The sequence below is a fragment of the Suricata suricatta genome, chromosome 13 (assembly GCF_006229205.1).
Source record: "Suricata suricatta isolate VVHF042 chromosome 13, meerkat_22Aug2017_6uvM2_HiC, whole genome shotgun sequence".
NCBI lineage: Eukaryota > Metazoa > Chordata > Mammalia > Carnivora > Herpestidae > Suricata > Suricata suricatta.
This window is the reverse complement of record NC_043712.1, coordinates 20,228,124-20,250,293: the sequence shown is the minus strand read 5'-3', so window position 1 is coordinate 20,250,293 and position 22,170 is coordinate 20,228,124. Positions and strand designations below refer to the sequence as shown.

At 43.8% G+C, this 22,170-nt stretch overlaps 1 protein-coding gene across 1 annotated transcript in view; it reads left to right on the top strand.

Moving 5' to 3' along the window:
* The window catches only part of SNX30 (sorting nexin family member 30), a 105,092-nt gene that overhangs the window by 61,228 nt on the left and 21,694 nt on the right, over positions 1–22,170 (top strand). Inside the window, exons 3-6 of the mRNA XM_029919574.1 lie at positions 1,165–1,275; positions 12,271–12,429; positions 15,049–15,244; positions 16,918–17,117. Of these exons, the coding sequence (XP_029775434.1) occupies positions 1,165–1,275; positions 12,271–12,429; positions 15,049–15,244; positions 16,918–17,117 (666 nt within the window). The remainder of the gene's footprint in view (positions 1–1,164; positions 1,276–12,270; positions 12,430–15,048; positions 15,245–16,917; positions 17,118–22,170) is intronic.

Sequence of the window (22,170 nt, the reverse complement as noted above, 5' to 3'; positions counted from 1 at the left end):
TGAAAGAATTTCCTCCCCTCTTCCCACCCCTAACCTCCATCATAGGGGAAGATTGTGCTTGAGACTTTGGAAAGAGGAAAAGCTTCAGAAAGAGTCAATTGGGGTTCAGTCCAATACCGAATCGTTTAATTTCACAATTTTGCTCGGACTGTGTTGAGCACGGCTTTTGGGGAGGGTGAAATCACAATTTTCAGTGCCAACGCTGGTCACAGCTTTTTGGATGGCTAACTCTTGTTCATATGTTTTAAAGATTTTCTTGGTGTCATGGATTTAAACAGACTTTTGGCCTGAAAGAGTAAATTTATAAAATGTAGCTTGAGCCATTTTTATCTTTGACCTTTCATTTCTGAGAGCGACGACTGTACTATGTAGTCTATACTCCTGGGGAAAAGGGTTCAGCTGAAACCTAGTTTTAGTCCAGGCAAACAAACGCGTAAAAATCCTGCTTTGGTAGAAGTTAATTTCATTTTATTTAACATTGGTTTTCATTACCGAAGTGCTACGATCACATTTCAGAAAAATTTACAAAAATGGGGATGAGATGAATATTTTTCTGCAGTACAATGATCTTGGTATTATTCCCTCCTAGATTTTTTTTTGTCATCTAAAATACCGTATAGTTCCAAGGTTATGGTTTTCGCAGAATACGGCACATGAAGCAAGACGTTTTGTATTTTCGTCCAATCTGGCTCCTAAATGAACAGGTGCACTCTTAGCTCTTTCTGTTGCTTGTCTCTCTGCCTTCGGTAAGATTTGTCAGCATATTCAGCAGAAGGTGGAGACTAACATGGATTGGGATTCAGTAGCAACATCCTCAGAATTATTCTCCTAAAAGAAATCCTCAAAGATAAGCCTGGAGGAAATGAATCAAATGTTCCTAAACACATTCTGAGGGATTGTGGAGTTCCGTTTCCTAAGGGCGGGGGGGGGGGGGGAATGAAACAAAAACAAAACCGTCAGCATTTTCATGCTAGATCCTGGACTTTCGAGCCGAGCCCTGGGGGCCTGGACTCCTCATTTAGTGTTGGGAGTTGCTGCCTTTCGGCTGGTGCTTTGGTGGAAGGAAAGCATGTTCTTGGCCAGTTTGGTTTTTTAAAGAGAGCTTTTTTCCTTCCTTTCTGCCAAGACATGGTACTTACTTTGTTCCACCCTTCTTATTTGCAGAGTACGCGGGTAGAGTTTGACCTGCCAGAATATTCTGTTCGTCGAAGATACCAGGACTTTGACTGGCTGAGGAACAAACTGGAGGAATCGCAGCCTACGCATCTCATTCCCGTAGGTACTAAGTCATTACAGCTGGTTCCCGTGTTTCCCTGACTGTCTTTCCTGAGGGTGTTTACCCAGCTCCCCCCCCACCCCCGCCCTTAAGTTCCGGGCAGATTCTTTCTTACCTTTATGCCATTCTCCCACCAAACGTACGTGAGCCGTTTTCATGGATCCTGTCTAACGTATCTCATGTTCGGGGGGTTGGCGTCCAGTTTGCTGTCCTCGTGCTGGTTTCTCGAGTAGGCGGGGGTAGGTTTTCACTTTCATTATGACAGTTCTTTGAGGTCTGGAGAGTCCTAATTCTGATTTGCTGCCTCTGACGGACCGTCTGTTTTATCACTTTTCTAGACGTCTGTTCTTGAGGTTTGGGCGGCCGCCAGCAGGTGATGCCCTGCATGGCGGCCAGCTGGGCCCTCTTTAGACGCCGGCCGCTCAGGGAGCAGGGATCTAGCCCACCAGCCGTTCCGCCCTGGTGTTTCATATCAAACCAGACCCCAAGCCCCCTAACTCTGTTTCCTGCAGCAGCCTCATGTTTATCTGTTACTCATATCTGCACATTAAAAATAAATCAGAACTAGAGCAAATAAAATTTCAAAGGCTACTTAAATCATCGTACATATTGAGTACTTTTCTGACTACCTTTCCCTCCCAGTAGAAATAATAACCATTTAGACCCCAGATGTTTCTTGGAGCTTTGGGGACCTTAGCACAATTTGGGTCATAAAACTCTTTAAGTGTTTATTTTTTTTATTATTATTTTTTAAAATTTATTTTTGAGAGACAGAGATAGTGTGAGCAGGGGAGGGTCAGACAGAGAGGGAGATAGAGAATCTGAAGCAGGCTCCAGGCTCTGAGCTGGCTGTCAGCACAGAGCCCGACGTGGGGCTTGAACCCATGAACCGTGAGATCATGACCTGAGCCGAAGCCAGACGCTTAACCGACTGAGCCACCCAGGCACCCCAGGTCATAAAACTCTTGAGAAGGGCTTTATCTTTCAGGAAAAACCTTCGTTGAAGGGCTTCCTAGCACTGCCAGCCTTCATGTTGCAAATGCATCTTCCAGTGCTTTCCCGCCATGGGTGGAAGAGGCTGAATATGCTGTGATGGAAATGATGGGGTTTGCCCAGGACTGCATTCTTTCTCAGGGAAAGAAACTCATTTTTAAGCAGTTGAAACTGTTCCTTAAAATAGGATCATAATTTGGCAATATTGGCAGCTATGAATCTTTTTTTCATAGACTTTTTAGTGTAGAACAGTTTTAATGTTTTGTTTTTTTAATTTTTGAGAGACAGAGAAACAGCGACCAGGGGAGGGTCAGAGAGAGAGGGAGACACAGAATCTGAAGACAGACTCCGGGCTCTGAGCTAGCTGTCAGCACAGAGCCCGACGCGGGGCTCAAACCCATGAACCGTAAGATCATGACCTGAGCCGAAGCCGGACACTTAACCAACTCAGCCACCCATGCCCCGGAGAACAGTTTTAGATTTCCAGAATTATTGCGAGGTAGTGTAGTGGAGTCTCATGGAGCCCACACCTGCCTTTGCCTACCGTTTTACATTAGTACGGCACGCTTGTCACAATTAATGAACCAGAAGGGATTCATGATTATTGACGGAAAGTCCTTCATTCAGATTTCCTCAATTTTGCCTAATGTCCTTTATCTGTTCCAGGATCCCATCTAGGTAGGATGCCACCTTCTGTTTAGCTGCCATAGGTCCTTAGGTTCTTCTGGGTTGTGTTACTTTCTCAGGCCTTCCTTGTTTTCCATGGCTTTGACCGTGCTCAGCACTGGCAGGCGTTTTGTGGCATGTCCCTCACGTGAGATTTGTCTGATGTTTTCCTCATGATTGAACTAGGGTAATGTGTTTTGCCAGGTGCAGGGGAAGTGCCCTTTTCATCACATCCTACGAAAGCAACATACTATCGACAATATTTATCACTGTTGATGTTAACCTTGATCACCTTATTTGATGTAGTGCTTGTCGGGTTTCTCCCCGGATCCACGCTGTACTGTTTGAAAGGAAGCAGTTCTTTAAGCTTAGCCCACACTGTGCCTGAGGGGGAATGACACTCCACCTGCTGGCTGCTCGCGTATTTGAAGTCTGGTTAGACAGCGACACCTGCTGGTAGCACTCATGCATCGACCCCGAAGCCAGAACCGAAGAAAGATGGAATCTCTAGAATGCCCAGGGAATGATCCAGAATATCTTTGAATATGGTTTCCTATGGTCAAGGTAGAAGCAATGAGTAGGAAAGTACTCTAGAAGCAAATGGAGACATAAATTTATTCATAAACTCTTGGTACATGTTTGGGGTGGAGACAGAGATAATATAAGAAAGCATCTCTAACTCAAACATGAAAGTCAAACTGGGAAACAAACTCTTGTTTTCCCCTTTAGAAATCATTCTATAGCAACTTGACTAGGAAGTGTCCATCTGTTACTATCTGTTACTATCTGCGTTAGTATTTTTACTAGGCCTGGTAAGTACCATAGTACCATGGGGGAGGTCAGGGGTTATAAGATGGACAAGGGACCCCTGCCTGGAAGGTTCGTTGTCACATGGAGACCTGGTTAGACATGCAACAGAACTTGTGTTTATATGCTCATTTCTTTATCTAAAAAGCAGGTTTATTAAGATGTAATTCATATACCATACAATTTGCTCATTTAAAATATACAAGCCAGGGTGCCTGGGTGGCTCAGCATCCAGCTGCGGCTCAGGTCTTGATCTTGCGGTTCGTGGGTTCGAGCCCCGCTTCAGGCTCTGTGCTGACCGCTAGATCAGAGCCTGGAGCCTGCTTCAGATTCTGTATCTCCCTCTCTCTGACCCTCCCCTGATCACACTGTCTCTCTCTCTCTGTCTCTCAAAAATAAATAAAAAGCATTAAAAAATAAAATAAAATAAAATAAAATATACAAGCCAAGGGCTTTTAGTATATTTAATGTTAGTATTTAGTATATAGGCATATCACTATTTTAATATATTTAGTATACAGAGTTGTGCATCAATTTTAGAACCTTTTCATCATCCCGAAAGAAACCTCCGTCTCCTTGCTTGTTACTTCCAAACCTACCTTTTCCAGCACCTGGCAACCACTAGTCTTTCTGTGTCTGTCAGTTTGTCTATTCTGGACACTTCCTATAAAGTAGAGTCATACAGTATATCGTCTTTTGTGACTGGATTTTCTCACTCTGCATACGGTTTTCAAGGTTAATCCATGCTGAGGGACTTGTCAGGACTTCATTCCTTTTTATTGTCAAATAATGTTACATTGTACGGATCTATCACTTTTAGTCTGCCTGCTCACGTTTGATGGATGGTAGAGTTATTTCTGCTTATTGGCTATTATGAGTAATGCAGCGATGAACATTCGTGTGGAGATTTTTGTGTGGTCTTGTGTTCTCATTTTTCTTGGGTGTATACCTAGGAGTGTCCTTGCTGAATCATATGTAACTGTGTATTTAATCTTGTGTGAAACTGCCAGGCTGTTTCCAAATTGGCTGCGTCATTTTGCATTCCCACCAGCAGTGTATGAGGGTTCCAGTTTCTCCACATCTTCATCAACACTGTTATTATCTGCCTCTTTGATTATAACCATCCTGGTAGGCGTGAAGTGGTATCTCACTGTGGTTTTGATTTGCATTTCCCCGACATTTAATGACGTTGAATGTTTTTTATGTGCTTGTTGGCCATTGGTCGTCTTCCTTGGAGAAATATCTTTTCAGATCTTTTACCGGTTTTAAAATTGGGTTATCTTGTTATGGAGTTATATTAGTTCTTTATATAATCTAGACCCAAATCCCTTATTAGAGATAATGATTTGCAAAAAGCTTTCTGATGAATGAGCTGTCTCTGTACTTTTTTTTTTTTTTAACTTTTTTTAATGTTTATTATTTACTTTTGAGACAGAGACAGACAGAACATGAGCAAGAAAGACGCATAGAGAGAGGGAGACACAGAAAGCAAAGCAGGCTCCAGGCTATGAGCTGTCAGCACAGAACCCAATATGGGGCTTGACCTCACAAACTGTGAGATCATGACCTGGGCTGAAGTCAGGAGCTTAACCCACTAAGCCACCCAGGCACCCTCTCTATATTTTTCTTTTTTTATTGCTTTGTTGCTCTGTAATTTGTAAAGCAGAAATCTTCACATGTTCTGAAAAGGTCGTCTTACACCTACGAGAGTGCTGAATGTGCCTATCCGTCATTTCATAGTGACACCTCGCTGTATCATGTCGTAGTCAGAGCCGCAGGGAAGTCTTCACTGTGACACGGTTCTTGTTTTCTGATTTAGCTTTTAGCTCAGAAGTTGGTCTCAACACTACTTTTGCTGAGGGCATGACCAGTTACGACAGCAGATATTTTTCGTCATCTGATGGGTCAGATAGATTTTGGAGACGAAGCACATGCATCTATTAAACTCTTTAGTGTTTCACTGCACTTGGAAATTTAACGTTTGCTCTAATTTTTGTGAAGGAAGCTTTGCTGGAAAGATGCATTTATGTTCATTATATACCCAGTTTGGTAGCGTAAACTGGTAGGAATTGGTAAGAAGAAATTGGTAATGCAGAAGCTGTTTCTGGTAATATGAAATAGTCAGTGAAAACTCTAGCTTCATTTTCTAGTTGGTTCCTCTTTTTGTGTGTGTGCTGTTAAAAAAGTATATACATGCTTTTAGCTTACCTAGTAGGTAAGTTAATAAGTAGTTGAACATTGGTGCAACTTTTAAGTACTTTGAATTAAACCCAGCTTGATGGTGGTCCTTTATGGGGACAAGGTTTTTTAATCTTAATGCTCTTTTATTTATTTGTTTGCTATTTTTTCTTAGGAAAAAATAAAAAATAATAAAATAAAATATACAAGTCAAGGGCTTTTAGTGTATTTAGTGTTAGTATTTAGGTTGGGGATATTTGTTTAAGAAGGTTCGGAAACTTAGTTTTCTGTCATGTTGGGGGTGTGCCGCCAAATATTTGTTGAATTGAAATGTGCAATTTATTGCGAGTTAATATCTGATGAGGAAGCAATTTAAAATGCTGACAAGAGCAAGTTGGGCCATTTCAAGACTGAGCAGTTGAAATCTCTGACCCGATTTCACTCTAAAATAGCAGCTCTCTGTGACAATCTACAGGAAGTATGCTTGTGTTTCACAGATTATGAAATACTATCTTATAAACTCTTATGAAACATAAGACACATGAAAGTGCTCTACCAAAGTATCAAGTGCTCTAAAAATGTAAATGTTTTATAAGAATAAACCTTGAAATATTTAATGGGTTATTGTAATGCTTTGTAAATAGGATTTTTGTAGGTTCCAACATACATAGGCATGTGTAGTTTTTAAAAAACGTCTTCCCGGGGCGCCTGGGTGGCTCAGTCGGTTAAGTCTCCGACTTCAGCTCAGGTCAGATCTCACGTTCGTGGGTTCGAGCCCCGCATCAGGCTCTGTGCTGACAGCTAGCTCAGAGCCTGGAGCCTTCTTCAGATTCTGTGTCTCCTTCTCTCTCTACCCCTCCCCCCTCATGCTCTGTCTCTCTGTATCAAAAATAAATTTAAAAAAATAAATTAAAAAAATAAAAAAATAAAAAACGTCTTCCCTATGGAAAATGTTAAATATACGAAAGCAGAGTGATTCAGTGCAAAGAACCCTCACATACTCACAGCCGGGTTTGGCATTTATCCCCAGGGGCCAATCTTATTTCATCTCTGTCCTTACCCACTCCCTCACGCATGTTCTAGGTGAGGTGTTTTTTTTTTTAAGTGACTTAAACAACAGAAATTTATTACCTTAGAGTCCTGGAGGTCAAAAGTTCAAATTGGTCTCAATATTTGTTGTTTTTAAAACAATTTTTTTAATGTTCTATTTATTTTTTGAGAGAGAGAGAGACAGCTTGAGCAGGGGAGGGTCAGAGAGAGAGGGAGACACAGAATCTGAAGCAGGCTCCAGGCTCTGAGCTGTCAGCACAGAGCCCGACGCAGGGCTCGAACCCACGAACCTCGAGATCATGACCTGAGCTGAAGCCGGACGCTCAACCAACTGAGCCACCCAGGCGCCCCATGGTCTCAATAGTTTAATATCAAGGTGGCAGGGCTGCATTTCCTCTAGAAGCTCCAGGGAGGTTCCTTGCCCTTTCTGGCTTCCAGAGGCTTCCTACCTCCTATGGCTCAAGGCCCCTTTCCTCGTCTTCAAAGCCAGCAGCACAGCCTCTTCTGCTCTCTGACATCTGCTTCCATCACCATAGCTTATTTTAAAAATTGAGGTCAAGTTCACCATTTTGTTTGTTTTTTAAACCTTTTTTTTTTTTAAGTTTATTTATTTTGAGAGAGACAGAATGCACAAGCAGGGAAAGAGCAGAGAAAGAGGGAGAGAGAGAATCCCAAGCAGGCTCCACACCACCAGTGCAGAGCCTGATGTGGGGCTCAAACCCAAAAACCGCAAGACCATGACCTGAGCCAAAGTCAGATGCTTAACCGACTGAGCCACCCTGGCACCACTGTTTTTTTTAAAGTAGGTTCCATACCCGCACAGAACGCAATGCGGGCTTGAAGTCACAACCCCAAGATCAAGACATGAACTAAGGAAAAGAGTTGGACACTTAACCAACTAAACAACCCAGGTGCCCCTAAAATTCACCATTGTGTTTATTTTTGTTCACTTTTCTATTTTTAGAGAGAGAGAGCGCACACATGAACTGGGGAGAGGGGCAGAGGGGGAGGGAGGAAGGGAGGGAGAGAGAGAGAGAGAGAGAGAGAGAGAGAGAGAGAGTGAGAATCCCAAGCCATTTCCATTCTCAGCGTGGAGCCCAAAGTGGGGCTCTATCCCATGACCTGGGATCATGACCTGAGCTGAAATTAGGAGTTGATGCTTAACCAACTGAGCCAGTCAGGTGCCCTAAAAGTCACCATTTTAAAGTGTGCAACTCAGTGGCTTATAGTGCATTCACGATGTTTTACAATCACCACTGCTATCTAATTCCAGAATACTTTCACCACCCCCAGAAGAATCCCATACCCATTGGGCAGTCACTTCTCATGCCCCTTTTCCCCAAACCCAACTATCAAGAATCATGCTCCTTGAACGTTGACCGTACAGGGTTTTTTTGAACGCTTGCCTTCAGTTATTTGGGCTGGATACCAAGGAATAGAATTCGGGATCATATGCTAATTTTACATTTAATTTCTTGAGGAGCTGCCAAGTGTTTTCCACAGAGGCCGCACAATTTTACAGTCTCACCAACCATGTGTGAGGGTTCCAAGTTCTCCACATACCTGCTTCCTTCCCGCCCCGTCCACTTTTATAGCCATCCTAGTAGGTATGAAATGGTGTATGTATCCTAGAGGGTTTTTAAAACATTTTGGCCTACGAGATATATGAAAGTTCCACCCTTTGGTCCACTTCCCTTTTGCCTTGTGTTCTCAGTGTTTACAAGGTCATAAAATAGCTGGCATGCATATGCCATCTACCACGTGCTTGGAGCTCTTCACTTGCTCAGTTACAGTCTATAGATGCGCCCGATTTCATCAGCAACCCAGATTTCTCTGCACAAACAAGTCAGAAGGTAATTACAAAGGTGAGGCTGATTGTAGGCGTGTCCCCTTTAAGGCTTGAAATAGGAAGAAACAGATTTCTGAAGGCATGCACTTTTGGGAAGGATAATGGTTAGAAGGAAATTGTGTTTTCAGAAGGATTCACCCCAAGGTTCCTTTAAATAGCCGCTTCCCTGATTCATTAAACATAAAGCTCAACGGACTGAGTCTGAAGAATGAAGCACTGTTTCAGGAGGTTATCTGTTGTGGTAACTGAGGCACACCTAGCCGATTATTAGGCTTTCCTCCCAAGTCCTACTCAGCATAAGCAAACCAGAGTGTGCTCAACAGGACTCATGAAATACGAAAGAAAAATATCCACTGGCTTTGGTAATTAGAAGGTCATCAATCATCTTTAAAAGAGCAATATCCAGGGGCACCTGGGTGGCTCAGTCGATTAAGTGTCTCCAACTCCTGATTTTGGCTCAGGTCATGGTCTCACAGTTCGTGAGATTGAGCCCCATGTTGGATTCTGTGCTGAAAGTGCAGTGCCTGCTTGGGATTCTCTTTCTCCCTCTCTCTCTGCCATGCACACACACATGTTTTCTCTCTCAAAATAAATAAATGAACATTAAAAAAAAAAAGAGTCAGCATTGGATGGGGATAAGGCAGAGAAATGTAGCATTGAAGGCAGAACCAAAGACAACTTTGTTTTGGGTAGAGGAAGGTTGGGCGTTCAGAAATCAATGGAAGGAGTGGAAGTTAAGGTAGATGCTTAGGGGTGCCTGAGTGGCTCAGTCGGTTGAGCATCTGACTCTTGATTTCCACTCAGGTCATGATCTCATCGTTTGTGGGTTCGAGCCCCTCCTCAGGGTCTGTGCAGAACATGGAGCCTGCTTAAGATTCTCTCTCCCTCCACCCCTCTCTCCTGCTTGTGCACTCTCTCTCTAAAATTAAAAGAGAAAGAGAAAAATAATTCTTTCAAAAAGGTTGAATGGGCCTTGAAGGAGAGTGGAGAAGATATAAGGTCAAGGATAGTTGGGTTTATTATTTTGGGGTAGAAAGAGAACCAACCATATTTTTGTAGACTCAGAAACAGAGCCAAGTGAGGAGGAAATGTTGAAGACACAGGGAAGAGAAGGTATAATTAATTGACAACAACACAAGCATGATCGTGAAGTAATGGGTCAGAGACACAGATGGGATAGTTAGCTCTGGTGAGTTGGGGAGGTGTGTTGTCCACAGGGACCTGAGAAATGGAGAGAGGCAGCTATCTGTAGGGGAAGCAACATGGTTAGGGAATGTTCATTCCCTTACGCCTGGTTCCTACTTCAGAGAGATGGTAATCTGCGTAGCGTGAAAGGTTGGGGGTTGAGTGTAGGGTTTAAGGACAATGGCTGTCTAAGGGAATGGGGGAAGAACTGATCAGAACAAGGAAGTTATCCTAAAGAACAACCGTACTCTAGTAAGACAGATTCCCCTGTGCTTTTGACTGGGCCAGAACACCGGGCTGAATGGTCTGTGCACCTGATCCAGTCCTGCGTTTCTAATATTCTCCCCAGGCTTAAGCTCCACTGGGCGTCCTACTTGGACATCTTATCTCCGTGTGGCTCAGTTCATAGCCTCTTCTCTGCATCATACTCCCACCATCTCAAGATTTAACAAAACACAGCTGCCTCCGAAGATTAGTACATCTTCATAACAACACCAAGAGGCTAGCACTATTGCTAGCTATTTTTTTTTTTTACAAAGAAACTGAGATATCGAGATTATAGAACTTGACTGAAGTCAGACAGCTTGGCAGAGGTGGAATATGAACCCAGGAGGCATGAACCACAGTCTTTATTCTGGAGCTAAATCATACTGACTCTCCAAGCTCTTTCAAGTTGAGGCTGGTGGATCCCCTCAGGTCTCAAGTGCTGCATTCTAGGGGTGTTGATGTTGCCAGTTTCTAAGTGTTTGAAAAGGTTCTAAATTGGGATTGCTTCTTGATTTTCCCACTCCAAATACCTTAGGATTCCACTTCTTGGGATTGGCGAAATCCTGTGTCTGTTTCTGTGTGTATGTGTATGACCTTACAGAATTTATTTATTTTTAAAGTTTATTTGTTTGTTTTGAGAGAGAGGGAGAGAGAGAATCAAGCAGGCTCCAAGCTATCAATGCAGAGCTTGACATAGGGCTTAAACTCACAAACTGTGAGATCATGACCTGAGCTGAGATCAAGAGTCAGATGCTTAACTGACTGAGCCACTCAGGTGCCCCAAGAGTTTATAATGTAAAAAAAAAAAAAAAAAAAACCTCTTTCTGGCTAGAATATGGGGCTGAAGGAGGTTGTGGGACGTAAATACTTGTTCTAGTTTTTCCACATCCTCATCAACACTGTTCTTTTCTTTGTTTTGCTTTTTTTTTTTGTTTTCCTTTCCTCCCTTATGATAACCATTCTCAGTGGTGTGAAGTGGTAGCTCACTGTGGTTTTGATTTGTATTTCCCTAATAACTAATGATGTGAACATCTTTTCATGTCCTTGTTGGCCGTTTTGTAGATCTACTTTGAAAAGTATCTACCGATCATTTACCCAACTCTTAATGTAAATAGTCTTTTACTATTTCATAACCCAAGCCTTTTCAAATTGCACACTAGCAGATGTGCTCTCTCCCTGTGGTGGCGGTAATGAGGAAGGCCTTTTAATCACGCATCTAATCAAGCGACTGTGGAAATAGGTCAAAGCTCAGACATCCCTTCGTAGCCACAGAGGTTTAAATTGCCCACAATATTGGCTCAAAGTAAATATTACAGAAGAATTTGAGTAAGAATGAAGGGAATGACATTCTGAAGAACTTTTTAGCGTCCACCTACGCAAAAGTTTGGCTTTAGAAAGGGAATCTTTTAGCTACAAGGGTTTGCCTGATGTACTTGTTTCATAGGCACCAAGTTCTTTTACCCTTTGAACTGAGAGTAGAATCTTAATATATTTAATTAAAATAAAATATTTAAGTAAAGTTTTTGTGTGATTGATATTGTCTGCCTTCTCTCCTTAGACCATCTTTCTGGCCCTGACGTTCTAGTCCTACCCACCCTGCCCCTCTGCGTTAAATGGTGTGTCAGTAGCTGTGCTATCGGATTTACTGTCATCCTGGTGCAAAGGCCACGCTACCCTGTGTGTCGTTCCAATTTTAGGGAATATGCTGCTGGAGCGAGCACTCTTGGATTTCCTGGATAAATATGGGCTGACCGACTGCTGGATTTCTGGGACTATTCTCTAGTATTTTACTTCTTGCATTCTAAAACTGAGAAGGATAGTTGTGATTCACTCCATCTCTGCGTTTCAGAAACATTTCTCTTGATGCCTGCATACAGAGCCAGCTGAATACGGAATATGTTCTCAGACAGATGAGTCCTAGGAATTACATGCTAGCCCGTGGTTTTCCTCCCCGCCGTCTTACCGATTACTCTGAATATGCTTCTCTCTGTCTTCACAGCCGCTTCCTGAGAAGTTTGTGGTGAAGGGTGTTGTAGATCGTTTTTCAGAAGAGTTTGTGGAGACCAGAAGAAAAGCTTTGGATAAATTCCTGAAAAGGATTACAGATCACCCTGTGCTCTCTTTCAATGAACACTTTAATATTTTCCTTACTGCTAAGGTAAGGACAGAATTTTTCATATTCCTCCCACAAATTAGCATTCTTCGGGCTCTTTCTTTCTTTCTGTTTTTCCTTAAGTTTATTTATTTATTTTGAGAGAGAGAGTGAGCATGCACAAGCGAGGGAGGGGCAGAGGGAAAGGGAGAGAGAGAATCCCAAGCAGGCTCTGTGCCTGACGTACAGAGTCTGATGCTGGGCTTGAACTCAAGAACCATGAGATCATAACCTGAGCCCAACTCAGGAGTCAAGGATGCTTAACTGACCAAGTCTCCCAGGCGCCCCTCTCTGGTTGGACTCTTTCCTGAAAGCTGCTCTGCTGTCTCACAAACCGCCTTCAGGAATGGCCCTCTGTAGTGGATGTCGTCAAATTCCTCTATTTTTTTTTTTTTTGGTGTCCATTTGCGACATGTTTCCATGTGAGAATTCAAGAGAAACACCCCCACTGCAGCAGAGACGAAGCATTTTCACTTGCCAAAAGCAGAGATAAGTGTTTCCTTGGATTCTTCTTGGCTTTTCAGTAGGTGAAGCCATTCTGACCAACAGGTGGGCCCTGAGGGAAAGAACATCTAATGAGTATTTGATGAGGGTGTTCTTCACCAGAACCCTGTGAGAAGTTACTCACTGCCTCCCTCTACCGATGAGGAAACTGAAGTTCCGGGAATTGGTACATATTCAGGTGGCATCGCTTGGATTTGAAATTGGGTCTTTAAGGCCTTCGGGGCCACCCTTTTGCTCTGTATTAGGCTGCCCAACATAGACTAGCTCAGTGTTGCTTGTCCACAGCCAAGTTCCTGTTGGCAGGGCATCTTCCAAGCATTTGCCAGAGAAACATTTGGGTCCCACACAGTTGCCAGATTCTGTGCGTTCACGCCCAGGTTGGTCATTCACCGGCTTCCCTGCACTTCCTGTTGGCAGAACTTTCGGGAAGTGTGACACCCTCTGCCCTCCGTGTCTGCAGAAAAAGGGTCTCAGGCTCAGCCTCTTACGCCAGCTCCTTGCGGCCCGTCTGTTTACTTCCGTGAATCATACTCCCAAACTCAGGCCGCAGGGAGTCTGTTTCATGTTGGCAGGGGGTAGAGGCTCCGGGACTTCCCAGTTTTCTTTCTCAAAAGAGCAAAATTGAGAAACATTTACAGATAACATCAGGTGATAAAGATTTTAGAGAGGGTGCCATTCTCCAGACAATGGAAACCACATGGCAAAGTCCTTTTGTATGTTTTTTTAAACCTCAGTTGACATTTTTTCCGCCTCATTGATGACATTCCCATTCATCTTCTCTTTTTTCCCAGAGGCCTGTCCCCCTACCCCCCACGTCAAACCTGTGCTCTATTCCAAAATAAGTATTTCCTGGTGAACGGATCCTCAGATGTAGTTCTTTCAGCTCATATGCAGAGTGAAATCCATCCTGTTCTCTACACGCGCAGCTCAGCGCCTCGCCCGCATATCAGGTCGTTGTTGAGACAGGCGTCGGTCTTGGTCATCTTTCCTGAACAGAGAGACAAAGGGAGAGAATGCGTGGACCCTGGTCATTAGGAATCTATGTGAAAAATAAAATGGAAAGACTTGTGTATCTGTGGTATTTAATATGAAAGGCGATATAAAAAAAAAAAGTCCGTCAGTGTCTTAATCTAAATCCAACTTGATGTGGGCGAATGCAGGGGCGTTGGCTCTGAAACAGAAGAAATTCTAGCCCTCATTCAGTTCTACTTGCTGAACTAAATGTACCAGATACCCCCATCTTTTCTTTTTTTTGACTGTGGTAAAATACATCTAAAATTTACCATCTTAACTGTTTTTAAAAATGCACATCTCAGTGGCATTAAGTACATTCACACGCTTGCGCGACTGATCTCCGGCACGTTTTCATCTCGTGAGCCTGAAGCCGTGGGCTGTGCTATGCGATGTGAAACCACAGGGACTCCCCGTCTCCCCCTCCCCTTGTTCCCACCTTTTAACACACCTGGAATACCTTGGTCTTGTTGTTTGTTGTTGTTGTTGTTGTTGTTTTTATAATTTACTGTCAAATTAGCTAACCTACATTGTATACAGTGTGCTCTTGGTTTCGGGGGTAGATTCTCCTGACTCATCACTGACACACAACACCCAGTGCTCATCCCAACAAGTGCCCTCCTCCCTTGGTCATGTTCTTAGGTGAGCCCTTTACATGTTCTGCCACAACGAAGGAAGAGGCCTTCCTCTTTCTTGGGACAACCCAGTCTGGTCACAAACCAGAAGTGTCATTACAAAGAAGCCAGTAATGCTGGGGGAGGGGGCGGCGCTCACTAGCAACCGTGTTCAAATCAGTATTTTTCATCTTTGGCAGAATGCATGCAGCAGTCAGGTGCTAACTTCATTCAATATATTAATTAACTCGGTTAACTGGCGTTTCTCTTTTAAGGCTCTACTTGAAATAGAGCTTCTGTAATCCAGCGAGCCCTTTTGAGTCTAGCCCGACCCCAAAAAGTGTTGTGTATGGGAGCAGTGCCAGGAACGGCCGATCTTGCGGAAACCTGGCGTCTGTAGGTTTCGTGTAGCGTATATGAGGGTGGAAGGGGAGTGGATCCTGGCCGTGGGAGTGATGGAGCCCCTTGAGTTTGTTTGTTAACGTGTCGTCCTCAGGACCTGAACGCCTATAAGAAGCAGGGGATGGCCCTGCTCTCTAGAGTGGGTGAGTCCGTCAAGCACGTCACCGGAGGCTACAAGCTGAGGAGTCGACCTCTGGAGTTCGCAGCCATAGGCGACTACTTAGACACCTTTGCCCTCAAACTGGGAACCATCGACCGGATAGCCCAGCGGATCATTAAAGAAGAGATAGGTGAGCCCTCTGCCGAGATCTGGGTCGTGCCCAGGGTGCACGTGTGCTCAGCAGACTCAAACTGCAGAAATACTGGCGCGACAGAAGGAGGCCGCGCTGTCCTTATAAAGCTAGTAAATAAACACGAGGCGGGGAGGAGGCCGCTGTGACCGGAGTATACTTTTGCGCTCCGTCCCCTGTCCTGCTCCTCCCCCTTGTGTTTGCTTCCTCGTGGCAAACAGCCATTTCCGAGCTTCCAGGCTTTTCCACTGCTCGCTCTTTCTCTCTTAACTTTAGCTTTAAAAGTGGAGACACTGACTCAACTTCCCTTCATTCATAAGAATGATACTTTAAAAAGCAAAACTTTGGTACCTTTTCTGGCAGAAAGATGGTTCAAAAGGACAGCCTCGAGACCTGTGTTGGCCTAAGTTACGGTCCTCCTGGGCCTTCAACTTGAAGCTGACTCACCTGCCCCACCCCTGCTTCATTCTTCCTGACCTGGGGACTTGTCATACCTTTCTTGAACCTTCCAAGTTGTTACCACTGCACTGTCTCCAGTCCTCTTGTGGCGCCTGCTTCTCTGTATCCTAGAAAGTTAGCGCCTTTTGTCTTCTCACACACATAGAGGCCAGAGAGATCAGAGCAGTGTTGACAGTCATGCTGGCTTGGGGCGCCTAGGGTGCTCAGTTGATTGGGCATCCAACTTTGGCTCAGGTCATGATCTCAGTTCATGAGTTCAAGTCCCACATCGGGCTCTCTACTGACGGCTCAGAGCCTGGAGTCTGCTTCGGATTCTGTGTCTCCCTGCTCACACTCTGTCTCTGTCTCCCTCAAAAATAAATAAAACATTAAAAAAAAAAAAAACACCAATCATACTGGTTAACACCAGACTCCAAGACCTGAAACACATCGAAGAGGAGTCTCCAGTAGTAGCCATCCATCCACTGGTTGTGAAAAATGGCAACAACATTTTGCTTCAAAGGCAAGAACGCTGGTGACAAATGATGGGCTAGGTTTTCTTTCCAGGGGAGATAAATCAACATTTCCCCTTGTTCCCTGTGCTTTCATTGTCCTCTACCCACTGGGGGTGATTCGTGGGGCCTGCAGGTGCCAGAGATAGCTTCTGGTGCCATCTATATCTACGGAGCATGTGGAATACATTCTGACAGGACCAAGGTGTTGGAGTGACCTCTGCATGAGAGTAACTCTGCCTATGGGAGACCACATCCTTATCAAAATACTTCCTAAAATCCCATTATTTTTCCGTTGCGCCTGGTTTTCCATTCCTTTAAAGACATGCCCCTACGCCGTGTGAAACTCTGTCTCCATTGCTGCTAAAAATCCTTCTTTACTATATGAGTAGTTGAGTAGTTATTTCTGAAGATATTTGGTGGATATAGCTCCTACCACTTCCCCCAGAAGGCATTGTGGTCCCCACTATCCAGAGTCAATGGCATTCCCACCATGGGGTAAAGTCAGGTGATGTTATGATGTTACCTTCTAAGATGAGGTTTTAGAGATTTAAAAAATTATAAACAATGTTGTGCTTAAAGGAGAGCATACTCAGGTAAGTGAGTGGCCAAGGAAATACATCTTACTGTAGAGAGTTCTTGTCACTGAGTCAGTAAGACCAGTAATACCAGTGATTGTCTTAATTACCTGCACGGCATAATTAGTTTCTCTTTCTCCTTCAGAGTACCTTGTAGAGCTGAGAGAACACGGGCCTGTGTACTCCACGTGGAGCGCATTAGAAGGGGAGCTCGCTGAGCCCCTGGAGGGTGTGTCAGCTTGCATTGGCCACTGCTCCACAGCTTTGGAAGAACTGACGGACGACATGACAGAAGACTTTCTACCTGTGCTCAGGGAATATATTTTATACTCTGACTCCATGAAGGTAAGCTTGCTCACTTCGCGTGCACTTAAGTAAGCTCCTTGGTTTAGTCATTTTCAAAAAGTAATTATTGCCTATTTACATGTGGTATAGGTTTCCTTTCTCATGGGTGGGTTGGATCACACATGTCAACTGACCTCATAGGCATATAAATAGAAGATGTGACAAACCAAGTATGTGAATTAAATGAAGAAAAAGTGTGGAAGAAACTATTAATGTTCTCTGAGAGTTTGTGGAGGTATAACATCTACTAAAGAAGAACAGAATGCAATGGAAAAAGAATAATTGGATAATTAGAGCTCTTGGAAATTAAAATCTGATTTGCCGAGACGAAATTGAGGAGTAAAGTTAAAAATGAGGTTGACAAAATCTTGGAAAGTAAAATAAGGAAACCAAGTACTTGGAAAGTAGGACAAAAATGTGAAAATACTGAAAATGTGAAAGAATAAGCGACATAGAGGATTAATCTCAAAGGTTCAACTTTTATCTGAGAAGAGTTCCTAACTGAGAAAACAGAGAAGGGTGGTGGAAGGAAATAATACAAGAAAATCTTCCAAAGCTGAAGGATGTGAGTTTTCAGATGAAAAGGACATGCTATTTGCCCAGTAAAAGGAATGAAAAAAGAACAAACCCACAGCATATCACTGTAAAATTTTAGAACAAATGTTATGATTTTAAAAGCTTTTAAAGAAAAAGGGAGAAGGAGGTAATGTACAAACGGAATAAGAATCAGAATGGCTTTGATCTAGCAGCGAGGGACAAGAGAAGAGAAGCTCTGAGGACAAATGATTTCCAGCCTCAAATTCTACATGCAGAAGAAGGATGGGCTCAGATGCTTTAATGCCCACCCTAGTAACCCCCGCAGCCTGTACTTAAACCAGTTTGGGAGCACAGCTACAGGGACTTGTGCAGTGTGGCATCAGTTAGACAAAAGGGTCAGGCCTCCCAACCAACAGAAAAGGACATGTGGCTCTTTGTGGAACATCCCAAGTAGCCCCCTACCTCCTTCCCAATGGAGACCTCTGATTTATTGATCTGTCTTTGGGGCCGATCTAGGGCACCCGTTGAAGAGAGGATTGACAAGAATCTCTTGAGAGAAACTCCTCAGGCAACTTTGGGTTGTAAAAATGAAAACCTAGAAAGGTCATGGCGATATGAAAATACTCTATTCCTTAAGAAGGCACGTAAAAGGTACTTAATCAAATAGTTTTAAAAACATTTTTAAACCCTCATTATGGAAACTTTCAAGCATATATATAGAACCAAAGAGAATATTATGACAGACTCCCATATACACATTACCCACATTTCATTTTGTTTCATCAGGTATGTACTTTTTAAGAATCTTGATACATATTACATTGTGGACAACGGAAACCATTCTTGCTAGAATGAATCACTGTCTCTTGTATACTCTCTATAAAATTGCTAATGAAACACTTTAAAAGACAGGAATTGGGTCTGATTCTTGCAGTGGGCAGGGAAATGATATGAATTTCCTTTTCAGATATGATGGTAGGTATGGCGATGATAAGGCTAGAACTTCCATGTGAGGTCATTCGCCCGAGGCGGTCTTGGTGGTGGTTGGTGGAACTGAGGCTGAAAACCACGGCTCTTGACTCCACAGATTTCCTACTCATTTTTCTCTATTGCTTTTTCTTTTTTCTAATGAGACCTACACGTTGCATATTTAATTTTAACTTCCATTATAACTCCCAGTTACGAGTAAGGAAGAAGTCTCGAGATGTCATGCACAGCATGGTGACTAGTTAACAGTATGGTATTGTAGATTGAAAGTTGCTAGGGGAGTGGATCTTAAAGTCCTTATCAAAGGCGAATTTAGAGCCATCTGTGGTGATGGGTGTTAACTAGGCTTATGTGGGGATCATTTCACAATACATACAAATCTCAAATCATTATATTGTGTACTTGAAACTAATATAATGTTATATGTCAATTATAGCTCAAAAAAAAGACATCTTGACTTGTTTAAAATGAGCCAGAATATTTTGCCTTACTTGTAAAGTTAATAGTATCTGTTTTTGTGAATGAAAACAAGTATGTTAGTACTTAATATATATTTGTACTTGAAGGAGGATTTCACATTGTCATTTAGCACAGGTTTATCTGGTGTCTTTTAAAAAATTTTTTTATTATGTATTTTATGTATTTTTTTTTTTTGAGAGACAGAGAGAGAGGGGGAGAGAGAGACTGCAAGCAGGGGAGGGCCAGAGAGAGAGGGAGACACAGAATCTGTAGCAGGCTTCAGGCTCTGAGCTAGTGGTCAGCACAGAGCCTGACGCGGGGCTTGAACCCACAAACCGTGAGATCATGACCTGAGCCAAAGTCGGACACTCAACCGACTGAGCCACCCAGGTACCCCTCTGGTGTCTTTATTAGGATATTATTATACAGAGAGACAAAAGCTTATGTGAGTAATTGAAGTTCTAATTCAGAGAAACACTTACTTGTTTGCTCTCTTTCTTCACCCTGTGTATGAGGCATATGTATTGAGTTTCTTATTCACTGAGCCTGAAAACACATTAATCAGGTGCTCAGGCTGGGAGAATGGGAGTGTATACAGCGTTTTCTGGGAAGGGAAGAGGAAGGAGGAAGTATGGACTGGAGGCCTCTGAAACCTTAGCTCGGTCCTGCTGGCGAGCTGAGCTAAGCCCAGTTAGAAAGAGATGAGGTCACCTGCTCCCTTTCTTTCCAGCAGTAGAATATCTCTGCAGAGTGGTCTGGGTAGGACAGAAGGAGCTTGATGACAATGCCACGGCTACGTGGGTCCATGCTCTCCGACGCTCAGCTATTTCAGACTCCTAAGAATTGTCAAGGTTCATGGGGCCAAGTCTGAGGACACCGGGAGGAGGGGATAGATGTCGTAAGTGGCTCCCTTGCCTTTGTCCCCTGATCTCACTGCTCCTTAAGAATTCTCACCTGGGTGGCTCAGTTGGTGAAGCGTCCAACTTGCTCAGGTCATGATCTTGTGGTCTGTGAGTTCAAGCCCCACGTCGGGCTCTGTGCTGACAGCTCAGAGCCTGGAGCCTGCTTCAGATTCTGCATCACTGTCTCTCTCTCCCCCTCCCCTCCTTGCACTTTGTCTCTCTCTAAAAACTAAATAAACATTAAAAACTATTTTAAAAAAAAGAATTCTTAGCTTGATGTTTTTAAGGTTATTTATTTATTTTTGAGAAAGAGAGTGCCACAGCAAGCATGGGTGAAGAGCAGGGAGACAGGGAGGGAGAGAATCCTAAGCAGGCTCTGTGCTGTCAGTACAGAGCTCAATGCAGGGCCTGAACTCACGAACCATGAGATCATGACCTGAGCCAAAATCAAGAGTTGGAGGCTTAACCAGCTGAGCCACCCAGGCACCCCTTGTAGCAGAATTTTATTCCTCTGAGAATAAATGGAAATATAATTCCATTTCCAAAATAACTTTGTGATTTGGGGGATAAGTGGGATAGACTTTGCTATTCGGCATGAAAACGAAACAGAGTAGGGAGCTTGCTGAAGGCCTGGCTGTGATGTGTTTGGCGTCAACCACTGGATGGTCTTCCAGACGGAGCAAGCCCTCGCAGTTTTGTTCTGGCGGGGAGGTGTGGGTGTGGTGGTGTTTTGTCAGTCTCTTTCTTTATGACCTTGAGTGGATCAAACTGAGTATCCTATCCGTCTTTATCATTTGGAGTCAGGGGGCTGGGCCTTAGGAAATTGCAGTAGTTGTGGGGCAGCCGAGCCCCACATGGAGAAAATGCTGGAGATCACTGAGGCCCTCTCCTAATGGGGCTAAGGTTAAGGCTCCTCTCTGAGGCTGAGAAGGTCTCTGGGATCATCTTGTCTCTCTTGCTCACCTTATAGATGAAGGAATAGAGCCCCACCTGGTAAATCTTTTTTCCGTTCCATGGCCGCAGTGCTAATGAGCAGTCAACTGGTGTCTGTGTCTCACTGTTGACCAAGAAGCAAACCAGATCACTTCCTGCTTTTCAAAGTGGAGACTCAAATTGTCTCTCTTTAAATGCACTTGTGGCTTGGTATGTTCTGTTCCTTTGGAGGCAGAAAGAAAGCACAGAAAAGGTGGCGTTGTCAGGCCATGTGGAACAGATGGACAATGTTCAGTGAACAATAGGACAGTTTGTACTAGAAAGATGGTTGAAATCATGTATTTCAAGGATGCTGAGGAGAGATAGTGAACAGTGTGTAGGAGGGAGGGGGCACCAAAGTTACCCTCAGGTGTAAGACTCGAGTTAAACACCCTGAAGATACGTGCAAGTGAGCCCTTACGTGGGATTTCACTTCCTATAGCCTGGGTGTGTGTAAAGTGTAGTTAGGATAGTGACAGGCTGGGAGAGAACATTGCAGAGAGAACATCACCAAATGTCGGGCAGTGCCTTTTGAGTACCGGCCTCCTTATGACCGGAACGTGGGTAGGAGAAGCTTTCAGAAGGTTAGGGGAGAGCCATCTCATTTCCCACTGCCTTATGCATAGAAAAGTGGTCAGCAAATATTTAATTGAATTTGACACATCATTTTGAAAAGATACGTAACTATTGGATGATATGTATCTTGTTTAAAGATGGACTTATCTACAAGTCAAAGAGCATGCTTATCTCAGAGGTCTGGAGGGTGGGGTGAGGGTCAGAAGAAGATGGTAAGGAACAGACACGAGGAGGGGGTGGCCTCCGTTGGAGAGCTGAATGACACGTAGGAGTTAGCTGGGCACGGACCAGAGAATTGACCATTATAGGCAGAAGAGGGAGCCGGCACAAAGGTCCTAAAGCAGAAATGAGCTTGGCGGTCCTTGAAGATTAGAAAGGCCAGTGTGTGTGTGGAGTCCAGTGAGCAAGGGAGCAAGTGGGAGGAGGCAAGGTCAAAGAAATAGCTAGGGGCCAGGACATGTGCAGTAGTGGCTTCTTAATGACCATGGCTGCCAAGCGTCTGGATTTTGATCTTAGGAACAAAAAGGAAGGTGTTTGGATTTATGCAGACAGCTAGTGCTACAGTGTGGAGAACGGGTCGTAGGGAATGACAGTGGAGCTGAGGAGACGTTCAGGAGACC